The 23806-nt window shown below is 42.3% G+C and overlaps 2 protein-coding genes across 4 annotated transcripts; one reads left to right on the top strand and one right to left on the bottom strand.

Annotated features, from left to right (window-relative positions):
- Nucleotides 1-81: 81 nt before the first annotated feature.
- adat2 (adenosine deaminase tRNA specific 2) lies at nt 82-2468 on the top strand. Of its 2 annotated transcripts, XM_089021979.1 has the most exons (6): nt 82-426; nt 507-611; nt 955-1105; nt 1199-1305; nt 1383-1455; nt 1641-2468. In XM_089021979.1, the coding sequence occupies exons 1-6, from the start codon at nt 343-345 to the stop codon at nt 1667-1669; spliced, it is 549 nt and encodes a 182-aa protein (XP_088878105.1). In that variant the 5' UTR covers nt 82-342; the 3' UTR covers nt 1670-2468. The 2 variants fall into 2 exon arrangements, with proteins under 2 accessions (XP_088878105.1, XP_088878104.1); XM_089021978.1 differs by having other exon boundaries at nt 1383-2468.
- Nucleotides 2469-4605: 2137 nt separating this feature from the next.
- Nucleotides 4606-23535, bottom strand: aig1 (androgen induced 1). 2 transcript variants are annotated; one of them, XM_089021981.1, is made up of 6 exons: nt 22944-23520; nt 15603-15758; nt 12457-12558; nt 6731-6846; nt 6362-6528; nt 4606-5276 (listed from the first exon to the last, which is right to left on the bottom strand). In XM_089021981.1, exons 1-6 carry the CDS (start codon nt 23082-23084, stop codon nt 5257-5259), a joined length of 702 nt encoding a protein of 233 aa, XP_088878107.1. In that variant the 5' UTR covers nt 23085-23520; the 3' UTR covers nt 4606-5256. The 2 variants fall into 2 exon arrangements, with proteins under 2 accessions (XP_088878107.1, XP_088878106.1); XM_089021980.1 differs by lacking the exon at nt 4606-5276 and adding an exon at nt 5294-6029 and having other exon boundaries at nt 22944-23535.
- Nucleotides 23536-23806: the final 271 nt, after the last annotated feature.

Below are 23806 nucleotides of genomic sequence, written 5' to 3'. Positions count from 1 at the left end.
TCCACGTCACTAGATGCAAATTATTTAAAACTGACAAAAAAGAGAACACTTACTGTTAAATATGATTGGGGAACATAACATACATCGAATAAAAAGATACTTAATATTTCAAGAACGACATAATGAAAGATCAATAACTTGATAATCGATGGATAATTTTCTCTTCATGCTAGTTATTTAAGGGAAACAGGTCCGTCCAATATTATCTTCCCCATTCCACACAATTTACGGATTTTAGAATCCTGAAAGAGTACACGGAAAAGTGAGAAAATTCTTGCAGTTTTTTTTCTTCTTTTCTTAAATATTTATCGATTCTGGTTTTACAAACATTTTGAGCTTGCCATGACAACGGAGAAGCAGTTTAAAGCATGTTTTTCTCCGACTGACGAAGAAGTTGCAAAGTGGATGGATTGCGCTTTCGAAATGGTGACTCGACTCATCAACTCTTAAAACGTTACTTAAAAAGTGACTTGATTACCGTTTATTCTCTGTGTGTTTGTGTGCAGGCAAAAGAGGCGCTGAACAACGGAGAAGTTCCAGTGGGGTGTTTGCTGGTCTATAAGGACCAAGTGGTCGGGAAAGGACGGAACGAAGTAAACGAAACCAAAAATGTAGGCAGAGCCATTCTGGTTTGTGCAATGCCCTCTTTTTCTCGAATCAGTGGTTTCCTTCAAAATGTATACGTATAAGTGTGTGTGCCTATGTGTTTTCGCGTCTGTTTCTTCATGGGAATCTAAATCACTGTTTTGAAAAATTTCTTCAGAGGGTTATGGAAACATAATGAAACTTGCCATTGTGTGTCTATAAAATAGTCGTTCTTTGTTGGCACACATGTTAGTGTAATAAGTGTACACCAGCAAGAATACTTTCAACTGTTACAACCTCTTTCAAATACTGTATACAAAGATGCATCCACGTGGCTGGTTGAGACTATTCTGCGTGTTTTTCTTTGAGGCTACCAGGCATGCAGAAATGGTGGCCTTGGACCAGCTCCTGGATTGGTGTCGCCATGACAACCAGGACGCCAGGAGTGTGTGTGAGCAAACGGTTTTGTATGTCACCGTGGAGCCTTGCATCATGTGCGCCGCTGCGCTCCGCCTCATGAGTATCCTTCAACTCAATCTTAATATATTCCAAAGGAGCCATTTTGTCATTATCATCTTGCGTGCATGTTTTTTTTCCCTTGACCATACGGTGGACATTGCATTTGTAGCATACGGCTGCGGGAACGAGCGCTTCGGAGGGTGCGGCTCTGTCTTGGATGTATCTTCTGCTGAACTGACTCGCACGGGAAATTCCTTCAAGGTCACACACCTAACTTTGTTCAAACTTGCGCACATACACGTGACAGTGACTGAGTGTGTGTTTTTGTGCAAGTGTAGTGTGTCACAGGCCACAGAGCGAACGAAGCAGTGGAGATGCTGAAGACGTTTTATAAGCAGGAGAATCCAAACGGTCAGCATATAAACGTCCTCCGGTTAACTTCTTTGTCCACTTGCATGAACAGTAAATCCCATTCAAATGTGACCCCCCGCCCCCCCAAAAAAACCATGCACACAAGTGAGCAGTCTGACCCTGCAACAACTCTATTTTCATTTCCATTATTTCCTAATTGGAAACCATTTCCTTTTTTCTTTCAGCACCAAAACCCCAAACCAGGAAGGAATGAGGAAGCTTTTGTTTGAATGTTTTGTATTTGTTATCTGTTGTTTTGAATACCAGTCCAAACCTGCGTAGGCCAAGTTTGGTCCTCAAAACCCGCTTTCCCAGCCTGTTTTTGATGTCTCCCTCCATTACTCCTTATTCAAGTGATGAGGTCATCACCCAACATTGCGGAAGCCTGATAACAATCGTAATCATTTGAATATGATTTGTTGGAGGAGAGAAAACAGAGGATAGCTGCTCACGAGGACCGGATTCGCTCACATCTGGTTTAAACTACCAAGTGGGATGTTTGAAAAAGGATCATTTGAAATAAGCCTCCCCGCAGGGGGCGCAGCTGTTAAACTGACAAGTTCGTAGTACAGTACAATACATGTATTTGCAATTTTGACAGCTTCTTTATGAGCATTGCATTGCTTTTCAGAACATTTCCATCACATTTTACTGGAAAGTTATAGCATACATATGTAGAGGCAGTATTTGACTGTTTGAAGGTCACCGAGGAGGAAGAGAAGATGGTCGAAGAGATATGCTGGTGTCATTCTCCCATTCTAATGACGTGAGTGTAAAAGAACAGAATGGACAAAGAGGAACTTTATGAATTTATTAAGTAAAGTTCAACATTCAAGCCTAATCAAATAAATATGATTGTAATACAGAGTCCTACATCTAATATGTGTTCACCTTTACCAAACAACAGTACACTCCCCAAAAGTACAAACTTGTACCATGACCAGATTGGATGTCTTCCATCTTCCCAAAGCATCCCCCATAATGTCATCAAATGATGTTATATGTCAAGGAATTCAACATGCAACCTATCTTACATACCTGGGAATCGATGTGGTGCTTTCCTAGCAGCACATCGATCAATAACATGTTGATCAATAAAAAAACGATCATCACCATGTTTGAGTGTGACGTGTACGTGTTAAGCCTCCAGCAGGGAGCACAACAGTTACATTTTCCATTTTATTAGCTACCATTAGTCAAGAGAGGCCTTTCCACTCATGATTTGGGCCGTCAAATTCAAGTCGAGACTGAAAGGACAACCGACGCCCCGAACAAGTTGTAGAAAAAGCATGCTACATACGCAATCCATGAACCCAATGATAAAATTACATCCCATATCAAAGATGAACCATTTACGTACGCCCCCCCCCCCTTTTTTAATGCAGTTCGGCGCAGGACGGATATATCGATAGTACGGTTATATCGACATTTTTTCCAACTCCCGAGAATATCGATATAACGAGACTTTACTGTACTTCTTTAATCGATTGCGAACATTTATGATTTCCTCTTGAGAACTATTTGAATAATATTCATAACTGGATGAGTAACAAGAAAGCATCTTCTCCAAATCTGAAGCCATTGTTTTGATTCTAGAGCAGTGGTTCTTAATCTTGTTGGAGGCACCGAACCCTACCAGTTTCATATGCTCATTCACCAAACCCTTCTTCCAATGACTGTGCCTACTAATTGCAGTCTAGACTGAGGGGTGGACCTCTGAGGCGGAGGATCCACTGAACCCCTGAGACGACTCACCGAACCCTTGGGTTCGATCGAACCAGGTTAAGAACCACTGTTCTAGAGCAGTGGTCTCAAACTCGCGGGCCAACTGCGGCCCCCGAAAGAATATTTTGCGGCCCGCCTTGATATGGAAGATTAATGTTAATGCGGCCCGCATGATTGATATGAATGAAACTTGTGTGTGGAACTGAACAAGTAGGCAAGAGAAGCCATGTTGAGGACAGTTCATGTTCAATATTTTCTTTATGTTAAAGTTAAAGGTTAAAGAACTGTGAATACAGACATTTGAAACTTTATTAAAATAATTAGTTTTTGTGTGTTTTTTTTTTTCAGTCGTCTGTATCTGCCTTATGATCATTATAATTATTTTATTTATTTATGACTGGTTAATTTATTTCATATTCATTTTTCCATTTATTCATTAAATTCATTTTTTGTGTGTTAAAAATAAAGATTTTGAGAACATTGTAATGTTTTATCCGTGATTTTCTTGTGGAAATGCTGATGCGGCCCAGCCTCACCCAGAATCTGCCTCCAGCGGCCCTCGGGTCAATTGAGTTTGAGACCCCTGTTCTTGAGCAAGGCAAGACGTCCTGGCGTGACGTCACGAACAAGCGTGTGGGACCTTCTGAAACTCGCCCTTTCCGGGTTCATTTTGAAGTAGTTTTGGGACACTAACTCATTTTTAATGGTGTTTTGCATTTGAGTAAAATATCAGCCTGCGTGTTTTGGGTATTTTAGATGCTATAAAACGTTTTTCTCGTGTCAGTTAGGAAACAAAAAATGGTGTCGGTTGTCCTTGAAATGTTCTGTTCATGATTAACCAATGACATTTGGCATTCATCAGTGAATACTTTTGGATTTTTATGAAACATAACAGCTTCAATATATAAATGAATATGTATTGTATTTTGTTGTTCTTTTGACTTCAAAATGGTGCTGCAAGAGTCGCTGCCTTTCCAGCAGCTCCTGTATTTTTTTCCTACTTCTTGATTTCATCTTCCTTTCATAACTTTGCGGCTATGAAATGTAAATTTCTCCACTGTGAGACTAATAAAGGCATATCCAATCCAATCCAATCCAATTTCTCCACTACGAGACTCATGAAGGTAAATCCAATCAAAGTGACAGTTCTTATTTCAATATCAATAAATGTGTTACAGTTGATCCATAAGCTTGCTCAGAGGTTAACACTGTAGTGTTGTCACAAATGTTCAGGGGCGCCTCAAGACTTGATCACAACCCACTGTAGTCCAAAATTGTATTTCTCCAATGAAATGAATTGAAATGCCATTTGTGGGTAGATTGGCAAAATAAGACAGAATTCTCTGGAATTTTATCACGCTGTTTCATGTGAGTTGTCATTGTGCTTTGCTTGCGGATACAGACTCTGTCTCACAGTTGAGAAATTCTGGGTTTAAATCTCACATTGGTCCTTGTTGTCTCTGTGGCGTTTGTATGTTGTCTCCATTATTCAAGATGCTTGTCCATATATGCTAGCTTCATTGAAGACTAAACAGTTTGTCTGTAGCTCTGCAATTGGCTGTCCAGAGTATATCTGGCTCCTTGTTCAAAGTCAACCGGGGTCATCCATGACCTCAGTGAGGACAAAGTAAAACAACATTGATGGATGACGTGCAAGCACGCACTTGACATTGAATTCTGACCTGGGAGGAGTCACATATGATCTCGTGGCTTGGTTGAGGTTTTTGAATCAGTCCACTAAGACGTGAGGACATTGTGACAAAACCTAAGTCACATCTGTGGCGCCCTCGTACAGACCTGTCATTTGATATATGATGCCTCATACTTTCAAGAAGGTCAATTTATTATGACCTTTACCATGATATTTGACTAAATATAAATTTATGACATTTCATTTTGTCCCATTTTGTGCCATAACATAAAAGGGGTAAAGTGTGCATCTCAGTTCCCGTTTTCGGTCGTCGGTGCTGATGGATGGAGTTCAAAGGTCACAACTCCACAATCATTGTCTTGGTGGGCGGAGCTTGACATGTGACCTCACCTGCGTGTGACTCCACTGCCATGTACAATTCATGTTCACTCACCTTTGACCTTGGCTGTGGAGAAATAGAAACTTTTAGGAAATTTTGGTGTGTGCATTAGTATGCAGTGATACCTCGGTTTATGAACCCTTTGGCTGACGAAGTTTTCGATTTACGAACGTTAAATTTCTGAAAATTTTACCTTGGCATACGAACTTTTTTCGGGATACACACGGAGCTGCCTCAATGAGTGATGTGTCGTTCGTGAACTTCTTCTAACAACAAAATGGCAGCCGACTGTTTTTATTCCTCTATTCTCCGCCCCCAGTCTTCGGTTAAAGCCACGTGATTGGTCAAGAATGCAGCATGAGGGGGGTGGGGTTTACAGATAGAGAGAGAGTGAAGCCGTTTTCCAAAAAGAAAATGGCTGCCGGCTTTTTTTGTCCTCTATTCCCCGCCCCCAGTCTTTGGTTAAAGCCACGTGATTGGTCAAGAACGCAGCAGTGGGAGGAGGTGGTTTAAACATTAAAGAGACAGGCAGACGACAGTGAGAGAGTTTTAACTCTGATAGTTCAAAGGCTTGCAAGGATTGCAAGGTTAAAATATCCCATCAATCAGGCTCTACAAACAACCCACACAAGCCATCTGTACACTTGATGCAAAAAGCTATCCACCCAGCTAGACAGAACACAATTGATGAGGAACTAGATACAATTATCACAGAGAAAGCACCTACAAGGTATCATTCCTCAGGATGGCGAAAGAAGGTTACCGTTCTTCATCAAGTGTTTAATGCTGAGGAAACCGGCCACTCCACTCCATCAAGCCCTTAACGACAATCGCAAAGGTAAATAAAACCACTTTATTATAGAGTACAGTTTATTTCTTTAATTATAATACCATAACACATTTATTATACATAAAATAAGGTATATTTTGTGTAGTTTTAAGGCTTAGAAAATTAGAAAGTAGAAATTTATGTTTGATGGGGACATGGGAACGGATTATTCTCCATTTAATGGTTTACTATGGGACTTTTATTTTTGGGATACACACTTTTCACCTTACACACTGTCTGGGAACCAATTAAGTTCGTAAGCCAAGGTATCACTGTAGTCCCATTTGTGTGCATGCGTGTGTGTGTGCGTGTGTGCGTATACCTGTATGCGGCTGGTCCCAAATGTAGCTGTTGAGTATTTCCCCGAGCACATAGAAGACGCAAATGACGCCGGAGAGAACAGAGAAGAAGAGGAGGCGGGCGAACGGCGTGATGCGTTCGAGGACGGGGTACACCCACATACCAGTCACATGGCGCACCCAGCAAGTCCTGCACACACACACACACACACACACACACACACACACACACACACACACACGCACACACACACACACACACACACACACACACACACACACACACACACACACACACACACACACACACACACACACACACACACACAAAATAAAGAGGCGAGCACAAGCCATCGTGTGGATGAACAGAAAATGGCTGAAAACGACCTCACCATAGGATGTAACACATGCCGAAGCAGCAGACAGCCGCCAAGCCGCACAACCTACTGGGATAGCGATGGCGGGTGGTGCGCATCTCGATGACGATGAACGGCAGCACGGTGGTGTGCTGGAAAGGTAGGAAAGAAATCAGACATTTCAAGATGGATCTGTGTCAGAGATGTTTGGTCGGACACTTTGAACAAAGGCTTGAATACAGGAAGATTATCTTTTACTGCCGGCAGGGGACGCAGCCTTTCATGACCGACGCCCAACTTCTGCAGACCTCTGCCAAGCTATTTATATTATTGAGAGTATATGCAAATGTAAGTGCTATACAGTGATACCTCAGCTTACGAACACTTTAGTTTATGAACTTTTCACCTTATGAGCATTAAATTGCGAGAATATAATCTTGGCATACAAACTAGTTTTGGGGAAACAGTGCCGCAATGGCTGGCGGACTAGTTTCGACGGAAGAAAACCAAACCACATGGTCGAACAGCACCACGGTGGCTAGCGGACTCGTTTTCCACACCCTCTTTCATTGAGTGCAGACATGGTTTGATATCGAGTGTAGTACTTTTGCTATTATGGGAACGAAAAAGACCACCACAGGCTAAGCCGAAAAGGACACAAAAGAAAATTACGGTCGAGCAGAAGAAGATCATCGAAAAACACGAACGAGGTGTGCGTTTGTTTGACTTAGCGTCCCAGTACCAGTGTGATAAGTCGACCATTGCTATGTGTGGCTAAGGGTGTTTCTGTGTTGTCTAAGCAATGGTCTCAGTCAATAGAAGAGGTTGAAAAACATCTGTTGATTTGGATGAACAAAAAGCTTGCAGGGGACTGTGTGAGTGAGGGTATTATCGCAGAGAAAGAACGGCAACTTCACTCGGATATCATCAAGAGGCAACTACATCAACGACCATCACAAAGGTAAATACAACGACTTTATTACACAGTACGGTTTATTTCTTTAATTACAATACAATAGCACATTTATTATACATAAAATAAATTATATTTTGTGTAGCTTTAAAGCTTATTTCGTAGAAAACTATGTTTTATGGGGACTTGGAAATGGATTATTCTCATTTTTAATAATTTTTTATGGGAAATAAATGTTTGGCAGAGGAACTTTTCGCCTTACACACATTTTCTGGGAACCAATAAAGTTCGTAAGCTGAGGTATCACTGTATTAGTAAAACATAGTCTTCTTGATTTGAATACCATGTCCCTGTATGTCCCAAGCACCCACAACTATAAAACAGACATAGACATTTTAATTGGTTGTCCTTTTTATGAACTGATAGGTTTGTAACCTGGCTAATGGCCTCTTCCTGTGAAGGAGTTTACTAAGTCGTAAATTAGTCCAAGGCCAGATCTCCTACATGAAGATGACAGTTTAACAGGTTGTGTCTGTTCACCTCAGATTCAGCCCACATTTTCCATGCTTCCATTGTGGGCCTTCTAAGCATGTGACATTTCAATATGATAACTTCTATCCCGTCTATTCTCTATCAACCTGAAATGTCATCATTACTGGTGAACTTCACAAACAGGACCGTTTGATGATTGGAGGAATGGCGGCGTTAATTGAGACACGGTTGCTCTACTTAAGATTTGAACCGGATTAAACTTTCAGCGAACTCGTGTGAAAACGACATTTTGAAAGTTTTTCTAGTTGACATTTAGTTCGCCGCAGACTTTCAGGAGCTTAGCTTGCGCTCGAAGGCGGGTGGCCGTGCTCATGCTCAATAACTGACATCCACCGCCATTTTTAACCCTTCCTGCTACAACGGGTCCTTTCCTTGGTGTTTTGATGTTCACATTGGGGACCTTAAGCACATTTGATAATGAAACGTCTGTGTAAGCTCTCAGTCGTACAGATGACGGCTGAAGAAACCTTCTCATCGATTTGATAATGAAAGGAACATTTTTCTTTACTTTTTATTTTTTTGCTTTTACAGTGATGTCTCGACTTATGAACACCTTGGCTTGCGAACTTTTGGGTTTAGGAACGTTAAATTTATGAAATTTTTACCTTGGCATAGAAACTATTTTTTGGGATACACACGGAGCTGCCACAATGAGTGATGTGGCATTCGTGAACAAGCGCGTTCGAACAAGAAAATGGCAGCCGGCTTGTTTTGGTCCTCTATTCCCGCCCCCAGTCGTCGGTTAAAGCCACGTAATTGGCCAAGAACGCAGCAGTGAGGGGAGGTGGTTTAAACATTAAAGAGACAGGCAGACAACAGAGAGAGAGTGACAAAATGGATAGAAAACAGTGAAAGTTGGACTCCTTTCAACTTTGATAGTTCAAAGGCAGAGTGTAGACTGCAAGGTTCAGATCAAATCAGATCAATCAGTCTCCACAAATAACCCGCACAAAGCCATCTGTACACTTGATGCAAAAAGCTATCAACCCAGCGAAACAGAACACAATTGATGAGGAACAAGCTAAAATTAGAAAGAAAGAAGAAGGTTACGTTCCTCATCAAGTGTTTAATGCTGATGAAACTGGCCACTCCATTCCAATAAGGACAATCACAAAGGTAAATAAAACGGCTTTATTAGACAATAAAGTTTAGTTCTTTAATTATAGTACATTTATTATACATAAAATAAGTTATATTTTGTGTAGTTTTAAGGCTTAGAAAATTAGAAAGTAGAAAATTATGTTTTATGGGGACCTGGGAACTGATTCTTCTCATTTTAATGGTTTCCCATGGGAAATTAATTTTTGGGATACACACTTTTCGCCTTACACACTCTGCCTGGGAACCATTTAAGTTCGTAAGCCAAGATATCACTGTACTCGAGTTGTGCCTTTCTCTCCTTTCTTACCCAACCACTCCCTCCAGCGATGGGAATAATCACACAGTTGCCACGGCAGCCAGTAAAAACACGACACATCGATACCATGGAATACTGCTAAATATTTACTACCAGAGCCATGACGCGCACACACGTACAAGCATGCATGCAGAATACACACACACACACTTGCAGGTTGGTGGTGATTGTTTTGGTCTTTGGCGAGACCACCGTAGCAACCATTTGTCTCTTGCATCATTTTTTGGAGAGCAAGAAGACACCTTCAATGCTTGCATTCACACACGCACGCGCGCACACGCACGCACACACACGCACGCACACACATGCACGCACACACGCACACACACACACACACACACACACACACACACACACACACACACACACACACACACACACACACACACACACACACACACACACACACACACACACACACACACACACACACACACACACACACACACACACAGTCTGCTGCTTCAAAATCATTGCGAGAAGTGAAAATTGCCGGATGTCATTCATTCATTCATTCATTATCCAAACCACTTTATCATCACTCAGGACGCAGGGGTTGCCGGAGCATATTCCAACTGTCTTCGAGCAGTAGGCAAGAGGACACCCTGAACTGGTTGCCAGCCAATCACAGGGCTTATAGAGACAACAACCATCCACTCTCACACTCTCTGGATAATGTAATGTGTGTTGTCTTTGTTGTAAAGTGTCCTTGAGTGTTCAGAAAGGCGCTTGTAAATTAAATGTATTATTATTATTATTATTATAATTTAGAGTGTTTAATTCATTCACTACCAGACGATGTGTGCAAAAATGTGTCCACTCCAGTGCCAGGGTTTTTGTCATTATCACTTGAATTCCAAGACCCACAGAATATTGAGTTGTAGGACTACATAAACATTCAATGCAGCGTAGGAAACCTTGGATTCTTTTCTTTCATCAGAAAAAAAAAAAAAGAGTTATTCTCAAATTATATTGATCTGGAGTTATATGAGATTGAAATGAGGGCGGCCGTCCAAAATATAATGCAACACATACAAATTGGTTTATATCGGGCTTTAACAACAGCTGAAGCTGGAACAAAGCGCTAACATGGAAAAAAGGGACATGCTGCCCCCTTGTGGAAAACAAAAAACATTGCCAGAGACCATAGCTGTCACGGTTTGCGAGGTGGTGATGGCGGGTTCGGATCCCAAAAAGCAGGCAGGAGGGAGCAGGAGGTTGTTTGACAAATTGTATTAAAGTAAAGTCAGCAGGAACAAAATGTAAAACATCAAAATGATCTGAATGGAAATAATACAAAGTAGCAAAAGAAGACCAAAAGTAAAAGCCCGCCAAGGTTAAACAAACACGTACACGATGCATGCTGCAACCAAGCAGCAAACAAACAATGAATCGGCCAACTATCGGATCCCGCAGGTACATCGGACCCGTCTCATTTCCACCCTGTGCCTGGCAATGTTACGTCCACGTTAGCGCAAGCCTCGTCGCGTTTGAATCGCGTCACTCGACGAGCCGCAACGTCCACGTAAACGTCCGGCCGAGACCTCCTTCCAGGTGGCCGTCCAGGGTGACCCTGGGTGACTGGCATTGCACGCCCACGTCCAGCCACGCTGTCGTCGTGCATGACGAATTGAGTCTCATCCACGACGAGCCGTGCAACGTCCGCGTCAATGTCAGTCCGAGACCCCACTCACCGCTGGATCCCGGAGCGGCTCTGGACTGGTCTCGTTCCCACGGAGCCGGGCAATTCACGCTCACGTCGGCGTCCGGCCGAGACCTGGTCCCATACGGCCGTACGGGGTGCCATTCTGCGCCTGGCAGTTCGACGTCCACGCAGAGCCATGCGCCGTCGCGTGAACGTGCGAGAGGGATCGCACCCACGCCCACGACGATCCGTGCCGCGTCTTCGTCCACCCCAGGCCGAGTCCCGTTCCCATCAGGCCGCCGCCCGTCGTATGCTGGAGAGGCAGCGGTTGCCCTCTCCACCGACCGTTCCCTGGCGAGTGGACCTTTTGGGAGACTGTTGGGACTTCTGGAAGCAGCCCCTTGAAGGGGGGAGTACTGTCATGATCTGGTTGGCGACCAACGGGGGGCGCTGTCGGCCCCGCCTGCACCTGTCGTCCCGATCAGATTGGCGACCAGCGGGTACCGACGTCAGCCCGGCCGGCAGCCTCGCAGGTGCTGGTCGTTATAATCAATGACACTTAAAAGGACACCTGGCACGATCATCCGGGGCCGATTCATTGTTTGTTTGCTACTTGGTTGCAGCATGCATCGTGTACGTGTTTGTTTAACCTTGGCGGGCTTTTACTTTTGGTCTTCTTTTGATACTTTGTATTTTTTTCCATTCAGATCATTTTGATGTTTTACATTTTGTTCCGGCTGACCTTTATTTTAACATAATTTGTCAAACAACCTCCTGCTCCCTCCTGCCTGCTTTTTGGGATCCGAACCCGCCATCACCACCTCGCAAAACCTTGACAATAGCCAGCGCTTTATCATCACCCAAGCATGACAAAACAAAACCCAAACTAATTCGGGAATGGTGCTCTACGTCATAATTTCAATTCCCGAATGGCAGTGAATGAGTTAATCAGCCTGCCATGCAAGTTTTTGGAATGTGGCAGGAAACCGGAGGACCCGGACAAAACCCACGTGGGTCCGAGGAGAACATGCAAACTCCACACAGGGAGCCCGGAGCGATGATCGAACCCACAATCTCTCCACTGTCAGGTTGACACACCAACCACCGGGTCGCCCTCAAAGGATTTAATTCTGATGAAATTTATCAGTGACTGTAATCTGTTTTATTTTCATGTTCTCTTTTGTCTATCATACGTAGATTTTCAACCTTTGCGGCGCCCCACAATCCAAACTTACCATGCCATGATTGAGCCACTGAGGGATGAAGTTGTCCAGCAGTTTGGGGTAGACCAGCTCTCTGTCATAAAGGTACAAACTCCAGAAGGTGAACACCACAAACTGCAAACACAGAAAAGGAGCCTGTCAGCAGACGTGTATGTCTAATAAATTACAGAAATGCTGGAAGATAGATTTTGTATTGCGCGCTTTTTCCAGCCGAGTTTGCGTGTGATTGGCTGCGTAGTTTGTGGGCTGGGAGGAAATCCCTCTTCCCAGTTGACGCGATGCAAAACAAAAAGTAATGGCTGAATTATTGAACATAATTCGGTAATTCCGTGCCAGCAGTTTCAGTAATGCCTTACTGAAGACCCAAGGATATATGTTGTCGGACTACAGTCGGTGTCAATTTACGACTGTTAGAGCGTCTGTGTTTTCTACTTCCCCGTTTAGTGTTTGACTTGAACATACATTCATACAAAATGTCTGTGTAAGCTCTCAGTCGTACAGGAGTGGTCCATCGATGAGAAGGTTTCTTCAGCCGTCATCTGTACAAAAGTGAAGGTTTCGGACGTTTCGCCTCCTATCCAAGAGGCTTCGTCAGCGAACTAAAGTCTGAGTGGTCGTATCGGCCCCATTTATATATCCCTAATGTCCAGACCTGGTGGCGCCGTACACAGCTATGATAGGTCCCTACTCTCAGGTTGGGGGGGGGGCGCGGGACCCCCCCCTGTGGCCCCACTGATTGTTCCTACATTCCTGACTAACGATTGGCCTATTACCCCCACTCCCCCCGGTATCACCTCATCAGCATAACGACCCTCATCAGCATTGCGAAAGTTGCCTAACCTGTTTTGCCTGAGCAGGCTATTGTATGAACGATCCAAATTGAACCTCACACCACCAGACCGGTTTAATGAAGGATTTTGTTGTTTTATAAGAATCGCCTCTTTTACCCCCCTTTCAAACCATCTATGTTCTTTCGCTAAGATTTTAACCTCATTGTCGTCAAATGAGTGGTTAGTAGCTTTTAGGTGCAAATGTACTGCCGATTGAGGCCCACTAGTATTATCCCTGCGATGTTGATAAAGTCTTTTTTTGAGAATTTGTTGAGTCTCCCCAATGTACTGCTCTTTGCAATTTTCATTCTTACAATGTATGGAATAAACTACATTACTTTGTTTTTCATTTGGTAGCCTATCTTTTGGATGCACTAATTTTTGCCTTAACGTGTTTATCGGTTTGAAATAAGTAGGAATTTTATGTTGCCAAAGGACTCTTTGTAATTTTTCAGAAACTCCTGCAATGTACGGTACTGCTACTCCTCTCCTTTTAGAATCTTGAGAATTATTGGTTTCGTTCGCTATTCTTTCTTTCTGACATTTGTTGAATGACCACTGAGGGTACCCACAGTTAGTGAGTGCTCTCCTGATATGTTTTGACTCCTTTTCTCTACCTTCAGTGCTAGTTGGTATTAGTTTAGCCCTATGCTGGAGGGTTCTGATAACTCCTAGTTTATGTTGTAAAGGGTGGTTAGAGTCAAAAAGTAAGTATTGGTCAGTGTGCGTAGCCTTCCTAAAGACTTCTGTTTTTAGCGCTCTGTCCTCTTTTATAATTACTTTACAATCCAAGAAGGCTAGTTGGTTCTCTTGAATGTCCTCACGAGTAAATTTAATGTTGAAGTCTACAGAGTTGAGATGATCTGTGAAGGATTGAATTTCTTCTTTCTTAATTATGACAAAAGTATCGTCCACATATCTAAACCAGTGTCTAGGTTTTGTCCCTGGGAAGGATGTGAGGGCCTGTTTCTCCATCTCTTCCATGTAAAGATTAGCCACTATGGGTGAAACTGGTGAGCCCATAGCACAACCATGGATTTGTTTATAAATTTTTTCCCGAAATTGAAAATACGTAGTATTAAGGCAGATTTCTAATAATTGGCAGATGTGATCCGGTTTCAGTTTGGTTCTTTCATGCAGAGAAACATCCGCCAGCAGCCTCGTCCTCACCACTGAGACTGCTGCTGGGGTTGGGACAGATGTAAAGAGAGAAGTCACATCGTATGATGCCAAAGTTTCCTCAGGTTCCAATATGAGGTCTTTGATCCTCTCTACAAACCCTGTGGTGTTCTCTACGTGGTATTCTGTGTTACCAACCAACGGAGCTAAAATAGTTTTTAAATATTTGGCTACATTGTATGTAGAGGAGTCAATGCTACAAACAATGGGTCGGAGGGGGAACCCTTCTTTATGTATTTTTGGCAGGCCATAGATACATGGCGTGGCCTCTCCCGGGTATAATCTAAAATACATCTGTTTGTCTATATGTTTTCCTTTCTCTAGCTTTTGGAGACAGTCAATCATTTCTTTCTTGTATCTATTGGAAGGGTCCCTTTTTAGTTGCTCATACGTGTTAGAATCACTGATTAACCTATTTAATTTGTCTTCATAATCCAATGTGTTGAGCAGCACTGTGCATCTGCCCTTGTCTGCTGGCAAAATAGTAATATTTTTGTCTTTTTGTAGAGTAGTTAACGCCTTTCTCTCTTCTAATGTTATGTTGGACGGAGGAAGTTTGGCACTACTGAGAAGAGCTGATATTTTAATGCGTAGATCATCTGCCTCTGCATACGAAAGTTTGTTATTTTTAATAGCCGATTCAGTAGCTGTGATATAATCTATTGTAGGTATAGTTTTAGGAGTCACTGAGAAATTTAAACCTTTGGTAAGTACCGCCTTTTCTGTCTCTGAGAGATCTCTGTCTGACAAATTTTGTCAAATTTCTCTGTCTGACAAATTTTGTCAAATTTGTCAGACAGAGATCTCTCAGATCTTTATGCATATAGTGCTTTCAGAACAATTACAATTCAAAACCAACAGGCTTGTGCTGGTTCATTCAAGAGGTGAGTTCTGAATCCAGTAAATATGATAAGTCTGTGCTTTTGACTCCAAAAAGTACAATGGAAGTCACACTTCCTACTCGGCAAATCATCGTATTTCCTGAGATGCAATTTGACATCTGCGATTATGTGGAATATACTACATTTTGTTCTTCAACTCCATATTTTTCTTCAACTGGCTCATACAAAGACTGCCATTGTATCATTTACCCCAATTGTGACACATTTGTCACCACTTCTGCATTTGTGTGCGTGTCCACCTGCTCACCGCGCCAAAGGGGAAGGCTAGGACAGCCAACATCCAATCCCTCAGGTCAATCAACTTCCTCAGTTGCTTCTCCTGCTCCCGGTTTTCGCCTGCTCTGGTCAGCAGACTGGAAACGTCAATCAGCACGCACACGGCAAAGAACACCGCCTGGATCACCTGTAATATAACGTTCACAAATTTCAGACAATTCACAAGACTCATATATTAACTTCAGTGTCAATAATGCGCAGGGTGTATTGATACTTGTGTAGCAATATTTAGAATCTATTACCTGAGGAATTGGGGGAAAATGCAATTTTGATTATAAGGTACCGAGCCTCATGTTTGACTGTAGTATTTGTGACTTTGAGTGTGTGGCTTTAAAAGGCGGGGCCTGGACTGGTGAGTGATGTGGGAGTCAGACAATGAGGGTGCCCGGCTGCCGTGTTCTCTGCTGCCATCTAGAGGCAGAATTTCTCAATTTTGACTGTCAACTTAAAAATTGCAAATACAGTACAGTGATATGTCGGCTTACGAACGCCTTGGCTAACGAAGTTTTCGGGTTACAAACGTTAAATTCATGAGATTTTAATCTTGCCGTACGAACTATTTTTTGGGATACACACGGAGCGCCAGAATGAGTGATGTGTCGTTCGCGAACGAGCCCGTTCTCCTAACAAGGAAATGGCAGCGGACTATTTTTTGTCCTCTATCCCCCGCCCCCGAGTCTTCAGTTAAACCCTCATGTAATTTCTCAAGAACGCAGCAGTGGGGTTGGGGGGGTGTTACAGAAATAGAACTGCAAATAAAGAGATTAAAGCCGCACGTGATTGGTCAAGAACGCAGCAGTGAGGAGGGAGGGTGTACAGAAACACAGCTGCAAATAATTATAGATAGGCAGACGACGGAGGGAGTGAGAAAATGGATAGAAAACTGTAAAATTTTGACTCATTTCAACTTTATTGATAGGTTGAAGGCAGAGTGTAGACTGCAAGTTTAAAATATCCCATAAATCAGGCTACACAAATAACCCATACAAGCCATCTGTACACTTGATGCAAAAAGCTATCAACCCAGCTAAAAAAGGAAAAAGGTCAAATTATCGCTGAGAAAGCACCTCCAAGGGATCATTCCTCAAGATGGTGAAGGAAGAAGGCTACGTTCCTCATCAAGTGTTTAATGCTGATGAAACCGGCCACTCCATTCCATCAAGCCAACGACCATCACTAAGGTAAATAAAATGATTTTATTATATAGTACAGTTTATTTCTTTAATTATAATACCATAGCACATTTATTATACATGAAATAAGGTATATTTTGTATCGTTTTAAGGCTTAGAAAATTAGAAAGTACAAAATTGTTTTATGGGGACATGGGAACCGATTATTCTCATTTTAATGGTTTCCTACGGGAAATTATTTTTTGGGATACACACTTTTCGCCTTACACACTCTGCCTGGGAACCATTTAAGTTCGTAAGCCAAGGTATCACTGTATTTGTATCAAGTTTCGCTTGACTTTTTTTTCCTCAAAATGCTGATTTTCTTCTCCTTTTTGATCAGAAATTGATGTTTTGGGTCAAGGTAACTTCTGTTTGCCTCTGATTACGATAGAACTGACAGTCACAGGAAAAATAAGTTTTATGTTCTGACGAAAGAAGAGAGTATGTTCTTTCTTTCTGTGGGGTTGCTCCTTGCATTCGGACAGAAGACATGATTGTACGGGTGTCTATCAGCTTGCCGTATAGGGAACTCTGTTTTCTCTCAGTCGATTGCAACATTTATCCTCCCCATCTGAAGCTTACTTGTGACATGTAGCAAGGCTCATAACCGGAAATACCTGTAAGTCGGGGTACCAGTTGAATAGAACAAAGCCTGCAATCAATTTAATTGTTGTTTTTAACCCAGTGGATCTGATTGCTTGCAAGTGCGTTTCAACATTTATTGATTGAAAACGAGACAACGTGACTCCTCCCTCCCTGCTACTTGGCGAACTCAGCGCTCCTTGAAATGGAATCTTTTAGTGGCATGCAAGGTAGTTGTGCCTCAAGGTGCACTTTGATGATCAAGGTGAGACTCAGTTTGTGAGGTGAGGATTTGAAACTCGATAGTCGAGTCATGCATGAATGTTGCAGCCTCATAGTTCTACTTGACAGCAAATTTCTTAATTTGATTAAACTCGCCAATTATAGTTAGGCAACGGAAGCTGTATGATTAGCTGGTCATTAGAATAGTTGATTAATTTGATTACTAATTAGCTGTCGATTAGTTCACCTATATATATATATATATATATATATATATATATATATATATATATATATATATATATATATATATATATATATATATATATATCCATGAAAACTTAGACATAATATCAAACACAAATGATAATATAACCTTAAAATTAATTACATTGAAATTATTGTATTTTGAAAAAACTGCAGAGGATGGAATCTGTAAACAGAGCAGTTGCCGCTTACAATTTTCGGAACGTTTTGGTTTTTTTTTTGTCAACTGGGTGTGTTTGAAGTACAGTGATACCTTGGCTTATGAACTTAATTGGTTCCAACACAGAGTGTGTAAGGCGAAAAGTGTGTATCCCAAACATTAATTTCCCATAGGAAACCATTAAAATGAGAATAATCTGTTCCCAGGTCCCCATAAAACATAATTTTCTACTTTATAATTTTCTAGCCTCAAAACTACACAAAATATACCTTATTTTATGTATAATAATGTGATATGGTATTGTAATTAAAGAAATAAACTGTACTGTATGATAAAGTTGTTTTATTTACATTTGCGATGGTCGTTGATGGCTTGATTGAATGGAGTGGCCATCTTGAATGATTCCTTTTAAGCTTTGGCAGCTTTATCGTCAAAACTGGCTGCCTCACCATGACGAATGACACTATGAATCCCTGTACGACGCTTAAAGTTCTCGAACCATCCGTGGCTAGCCTTCAAATCATCAATGGATGACGAACTTCCAGGTTGCCTCTTGACGATATCCGATTGAAGTTGCCGTGCTTTCTTTGCGATAATTTTACCTAGTTCCTCATGTTCTGTTTAGCTGGGTTGATAGCTTTTGAACTATCAAAGTTGAAACAAGTCTAAATTTCACTGTTTTCTATTCATTTTCTCACCATTTGTTTTGTTTTTTTCAAGCTCTGTCGTCTCCCTTTCGTGTGTGTGTGTTTTCTCACTCTCTCTCTGTCGTCTGCCTGCCTCTAATGTTTAACCCCTCCCGTCACTGCTCCGTTCTTGACCAATCACGTGGCTTTAACCAAAGACTGGGGGCGGGGAATAGAGGACAAAACAGTCGGCCACCATTTTCTCGTTAGGAGAACAGGCTCGAACGACACATCACTCATTGTGGCAGCTCCGTGTGTATCCCGAAAAATAGTTCGTATGCTAAGGTAAAATTTTCATAAATGTAAACCGAAATGTTCGTAAGCCGAGGGGTTCATAAACCGAGGTATCACTGTACAATTAAAAACAAAACTGAGAAGGGTCTTTTCATGCCAAAATTTCTTAAACTGCCTCTTTTTTCCCCCTAACTTCCAATTTTCACCGTAACACATACTGTGGGTAGAATCTTATTTTTCGGCTCCTGAGAAAAAAAAAGGATGACAGGATTTTTTTAGGTTTGCCAAGCAATATCAACATTACTCAACAATGAAATTCAGTCATCCAGACATTAGCTTAGCGTGGCCAATCGGGGAAACGTCGTCGGGAGGCCCGGTGAAGATGAAAAAAAAAACAATCAACCTCTTGTTCCTGTGCACTCGCTTGTTTTTCTACGCTCTGTCTGTGTGAGAGTAAACATTGTTTTCGCAGGGAATTGGAAAAAGGAAGCTGTGTTTATTCACACTCCTCATTCTGCCGTCACACACTTAATCCAATTAAACATCACTCAAACATGTGCTCTGAAGTTTATCAGCCTTGCCAGAAATTGGAGCATATTGGTCATTTTGGGGAAAATGGGACTGATGACTGAAAGCTATGGGGAATACATTCTTTTTTTCTTTTGATATGTTAACAACAGTTACGATAATGCTCTTCTTTATTTGGACTTTTCACCATTTTGTACCATTTAGCGATGGTTTTGCGCCATACTGCCACTTTAGATCATATTTAAAGGACAACCGACGTCACTTTTTTGTTTTTTTAACTGACATCAGAAAAACGTTTTATAGCATCTAAAATACCCAAAACATGCAGTATGATATATTTATTCAAGTGCAAAACACCAATAAAAATGACTTAGTGTCCAAAATCTGCAAAAAATTGAGCTGCGAATTGGGCATTTTCAGAAAGTCCCGCCCCCAGTTCGTGACGTCACCCCAAGACGTCTTGCATTGCTGGAGAATCAAAACGATGGCTTCAGATTCGGATAATATGCTTTCTTGTTACACATCCAGTTATGAATATGATTCAAATAGTTCTGAAGAGGAAAGCAATCGATTTATTTAGTGCCATTTTGAGGCAACGTTGGGGGGAAATGTTTCACCCAAAAAAAAAGGCACAAAATGGCGACCTCCTGTGGCCACCTCCGTTTCCACAGGCTGATAAATTCCTTATATGGAGTTTGGACGCCCTCTTCTGGCGGCTTTTGGGTGCAACACGAGGTTGTCAGACCAAGTACAGTGATACCTCGGTTCTCGACCATAATTCGTTCCAGGACCCTGTTCGAAAAGCGATTTGTTCGAACACCGAAACCATCTCTTTGCTCCTGTCACTTGCGAGTTGACAGCGCGGGGGGATGGCTGCCCTCCCGGCCGTTCTCCACCTACTGTCAATTCTCTAATCACGGACACGGGGCATTTACACGGTTCGCGATCACCTCGCCAATGCCGGATGATTGACTCAACTCGCCACCGTACCTGGACTCTTCCTTCGATGCGAGAGTGTATCCGGTCCGAGGTATTTTCCCTGCGTCCCGTTAATTTAATTTATCTTCCGGGATTGCGTAATTTTGCACCCTCGTGTGCCATTTGCTTTTTGGCGTAGTAAGCGGGTCGGATCACCCCCTGCCTTCTTACTCGCTGTGTTTTCTTTTATTTGTGAATAAACATCCTGCTTGGGTAGTACATCTCTGCCGCCAGCTTTGGGATCCCAAACATTCTACTACGTTCCGACGAGTCAGCTGCCGTCACTCTCGCTCGGAACGTGACCCCTACGGATGACTCGGCCCAGGATGTTCTTTTCTCTTAAAATATCTATCAAATGACACTTGCTCTCACTCCCACAGCCACATCACTAGATTTCACAGCCTCCATATTCTTTAATATCGTACTGATTGTAGATTTCGCCATGCTGTATTCCCTAGCCAGATCAGACACTTGTACACCTCCTTCATATTTTGCGATTATTTCTTTCTTAAATGCAATAGTTGTACGCACTACTTTTCTTTTGTCACTTTTAGCAGCACTTACTTTCTTTGGAGGCATAATTAGGGGCTAAAACTCTTCGTATACCTATATTAAACGTTAGAGCAAAACGCAGCACGTCCGCAAGCGACAACAGTTGGTCACGGAGAGAGCGATACACCCGTACGCCGCTCAGCACCCTCGCGTACGCACTCACGCGTGGTATTGGCGTCCGAACACCGATTGGTGTTCGAACTACGAAGCAAGAATATCTCAAATATTTTGTTCGAACTCCGATTTGTTCGAACTGTGAGGCGTTCGAGAACCGAGGTACCACTGTACAGCAAAATACATTGACGTGATGGAAGGACTGCTACAATATGTCTTTTTTTCAGTCAGGGGCGTTCCTTTAGTGACGTCACATACGGACTCGTCACCAACTCAAAAACAAGACTTCCTGAATATTCAGCGCGAGTCTTAAAACGTAAAATATAGCTATATGCGGTGGAATCTTATTAAAAATATGCTCAGTAGAAGTCATTTCAAGCCATTTTACAAATTATCGACAAATTGTCCGGAGACGTCGGTTGTCCTTTAAGGTTAATCATTTTTGGCGAGGTGGCTGTCTCGTGCAGGTGCAGCATAGACGCTAAAAGCCACTGGTCACAAACACTTTACCTTTTTGAAATATAGATTTAAAGCCCAACCGACATCACTTTTTTGTTTCATAACTGACATTAGAAAAACGTTTTATAGCATCTAAAATATCCAAAACATGCAGTATGATATTTTTAGTCAAATGCAAAACACCAATAAAAATGACTTAAAGTGTCCAAAATCTGCAAAAAATTGAGCTGCGAATTGGGCATTTTCAGAAAGTCCCGCCCCCAGTTCGTGACGTCACGCCAAGACGTCTTGCATTGCTCGAGAATCAAGACAATGGCTTCAGATTCGGAGAATATGCTTTCTTGTTACACATCCAGTTATGAATATGATTCAAATAGTTCTGAAGAGGAAAGAAAGCATACATGTTTGCAATCGATTAAAGAATTTATTTGAGCCATTTTGAGGCAACATTGGGGGGAAATGTATCACCAAAAAAGAGGCAGAAATGGCGACCAAGCTCCATGTGAGGAAATAATCAGCCAGTTTCCACAGGCTGATAAATTCCTTACATGGAGCCTTCTCGCCCTCTTCTGCCTCTTTTTGGTGCAACACTGCGTTTTCAGACCAAACGAGTACAGCAAAATGTATTGACGTGATGGAAGGACTGCTACATAGTGTCCTTTTTTTCGTTCATGGGCTATCCTTCAGTGACGTAGGGTGAGGACTCGTCACCAACTCAAAAACAGGACTTTCTGAATATTCAGCGCTAATCTTAAAACGTAAAATATAGCTATATGCGGTGGAATATTTGTAAAATATGCTCAGTAGAAGTCATTTGAAGCCATTTTACAAATTATGTTACAACTCAACAGGTGCTAAAGGAAGGAATGTGGGTCAGGATCCACCCTACTGCTGCTTTGACAATTTCATTCACGGATTTGACTCTCTTTTTATCCATTCCTCCGCCCCCATTATGAGAAAAGCGGCTGGGTGGAGAAGGAAACTGAAATAGAACGACACAGTAGATGGTTTAAAATTAAAAGAGGAGTAAGATCGGATAGAATGAGAAGATATCACGGGAGAGAAAATAAAGCGTAGACGCAGACTAGCAATTTGGCTAACATGTTAGTTCTCGTGTAAGGTGGCTAGCATAGGAGGCGACTCGTTTATGCCGCTCCTGTTGGGCTGACCAAAGCAGAACCTCTTGGGTAACAACCAAATAATTTGGTTTAGGTCGGTTTTTTTCTGAGTCGCAAATGCCAAACAAATAAGCAAACGCGCCTTTGAAAATGAAGCTAAGCGAGCCGTCACCAAGGATGATAAATCCGATCAAAGCAGAGTCGAGCCGAAGCTAAGCGATGCGAGGGGACGCTCACCAGGTCGATAAAGGTGAGGAACTTCCAGCAGCCTCCGTATGTCTGGTGCGCCGGCATGTCCAGAGCTTTGTAGTGACACAGGATGGAGAAGTACGACAGCAGGATCGCGACGCGGAGAACCTGCGACGGGATGAGCGCCATGATGTCCTCTCCCGGCTCCCTTTCGCCCTTTTTTTGACCTTTTCTGGTCGTTGCGCTCCTCTCGGTGTCTCGTTACGCTACGCGTCCTATAAGGTTTTGGTGCGGCTGTGCAACCCGCTGGCCCACCCCCCGCCTCGCTCCTCTCTTCTGCCTGCACCCTCCCTCCGCTCCCCGTGGCACTTCATCTGCTTCCGCGTTGACATAGTGATGGGCGTGTGGCGTCACACGTGTGTATGATTTTGAAGTGCGCCTTTCAACCCTTTCATGTCTTTCAATTCCTTGATCTCCTTGATGTGCGTCTCAGCCTGACGCATAGCACATGCTTGAAAATGGTATAAAAGGAGCTGTCGCGGGACAGAGAGATCTCATCTCGGACTCACAGCCTCAAAGCGACTAGCTCGACTCCACGCCGCAATCAAGCTCTGCGCATCACCTGCCTGGGGGATCTGACAACGAACCTACTTACAAATGAAGAGAAACATCAAACTCTTTAGGCGTACCGTCGCCTGTTCCAAATAAACTCTTCATTTGCTACAAAAATTGAGAATTACATTTGTAAATTCTACAAAATATTCACCCGACATACATATATATATATGTATATATGTCGTACATACATATATGTCGTACATACATATATGTCATATATATATATATATATATATATATATATATATATATATATATATATATATATATATATATATATATATATATATATA

Source organism: Hippocampus bargibanti, linkage group LG19, assembly GCF_051943395.1.
Source record: "Hippocampus bargibanti isolate YZ-2025 linkage group LG19, ASM5194339v1, whole genome shotgun sequence".
Taxonomy (NCBI): Eukaryota; Metazoa; Chordata; class Actinopteri; order Syngnathiformes; family Syngnathidae; genus Hippocampus; species Hippocampus bargibanti.
Note: the sequence above shows the minus strand (reverse complement) of the source record. Positions and strands in the feature narration are given on the sequence as shown.

Excerpts from the sequence above, each read along its gene's own strand:
- adat2 (XM_089021978.1), top strand. The coding sequence starts at position 343 with ATGACAACGGAGAAGCAGTTTAAAGCATGTTTTTCTCCGACTGACGAA. Across the intron at positions 427-506 it reads TGGATTGCGCTTTCGAAATG|GCAAAAGAGGCGCTGAACAA; the intron begins GTGACTCGACTC and ends GTTTGTGTGCAG. Across the intron at positions 612-954 it reads AAGTAAACGAAACCAAAAAT|GCTACCAGGCATGCAGAAAT; the intron begins GTAGGCAGAGCC and ends TTTTTCTTTGAG.
- aig1 (XM_089021980.1), bottom strand. The coding sequence starts at position 23,084 with ATGGCGCTCATCCCGTCGCAGGTTCTCCGCGTCGCGATCCTGCTGTCG. Across the intron at positions 12,559-15,602 it reads TAGCCTTCCCCTTTGGCGCG|TTTGTGGTGTTCACCTTCTG; the intron begins GTGAGCAGGTGG and ends CTGTGTTTGCAG. Across the intron at positions 6,847-12,456 it reads AGTGGCTCAATCATGGCATG|CACACCACCGTGCTGCCGTT; the intron begins GTAAGTTTGGAT and ends CTACCTTTCCAG.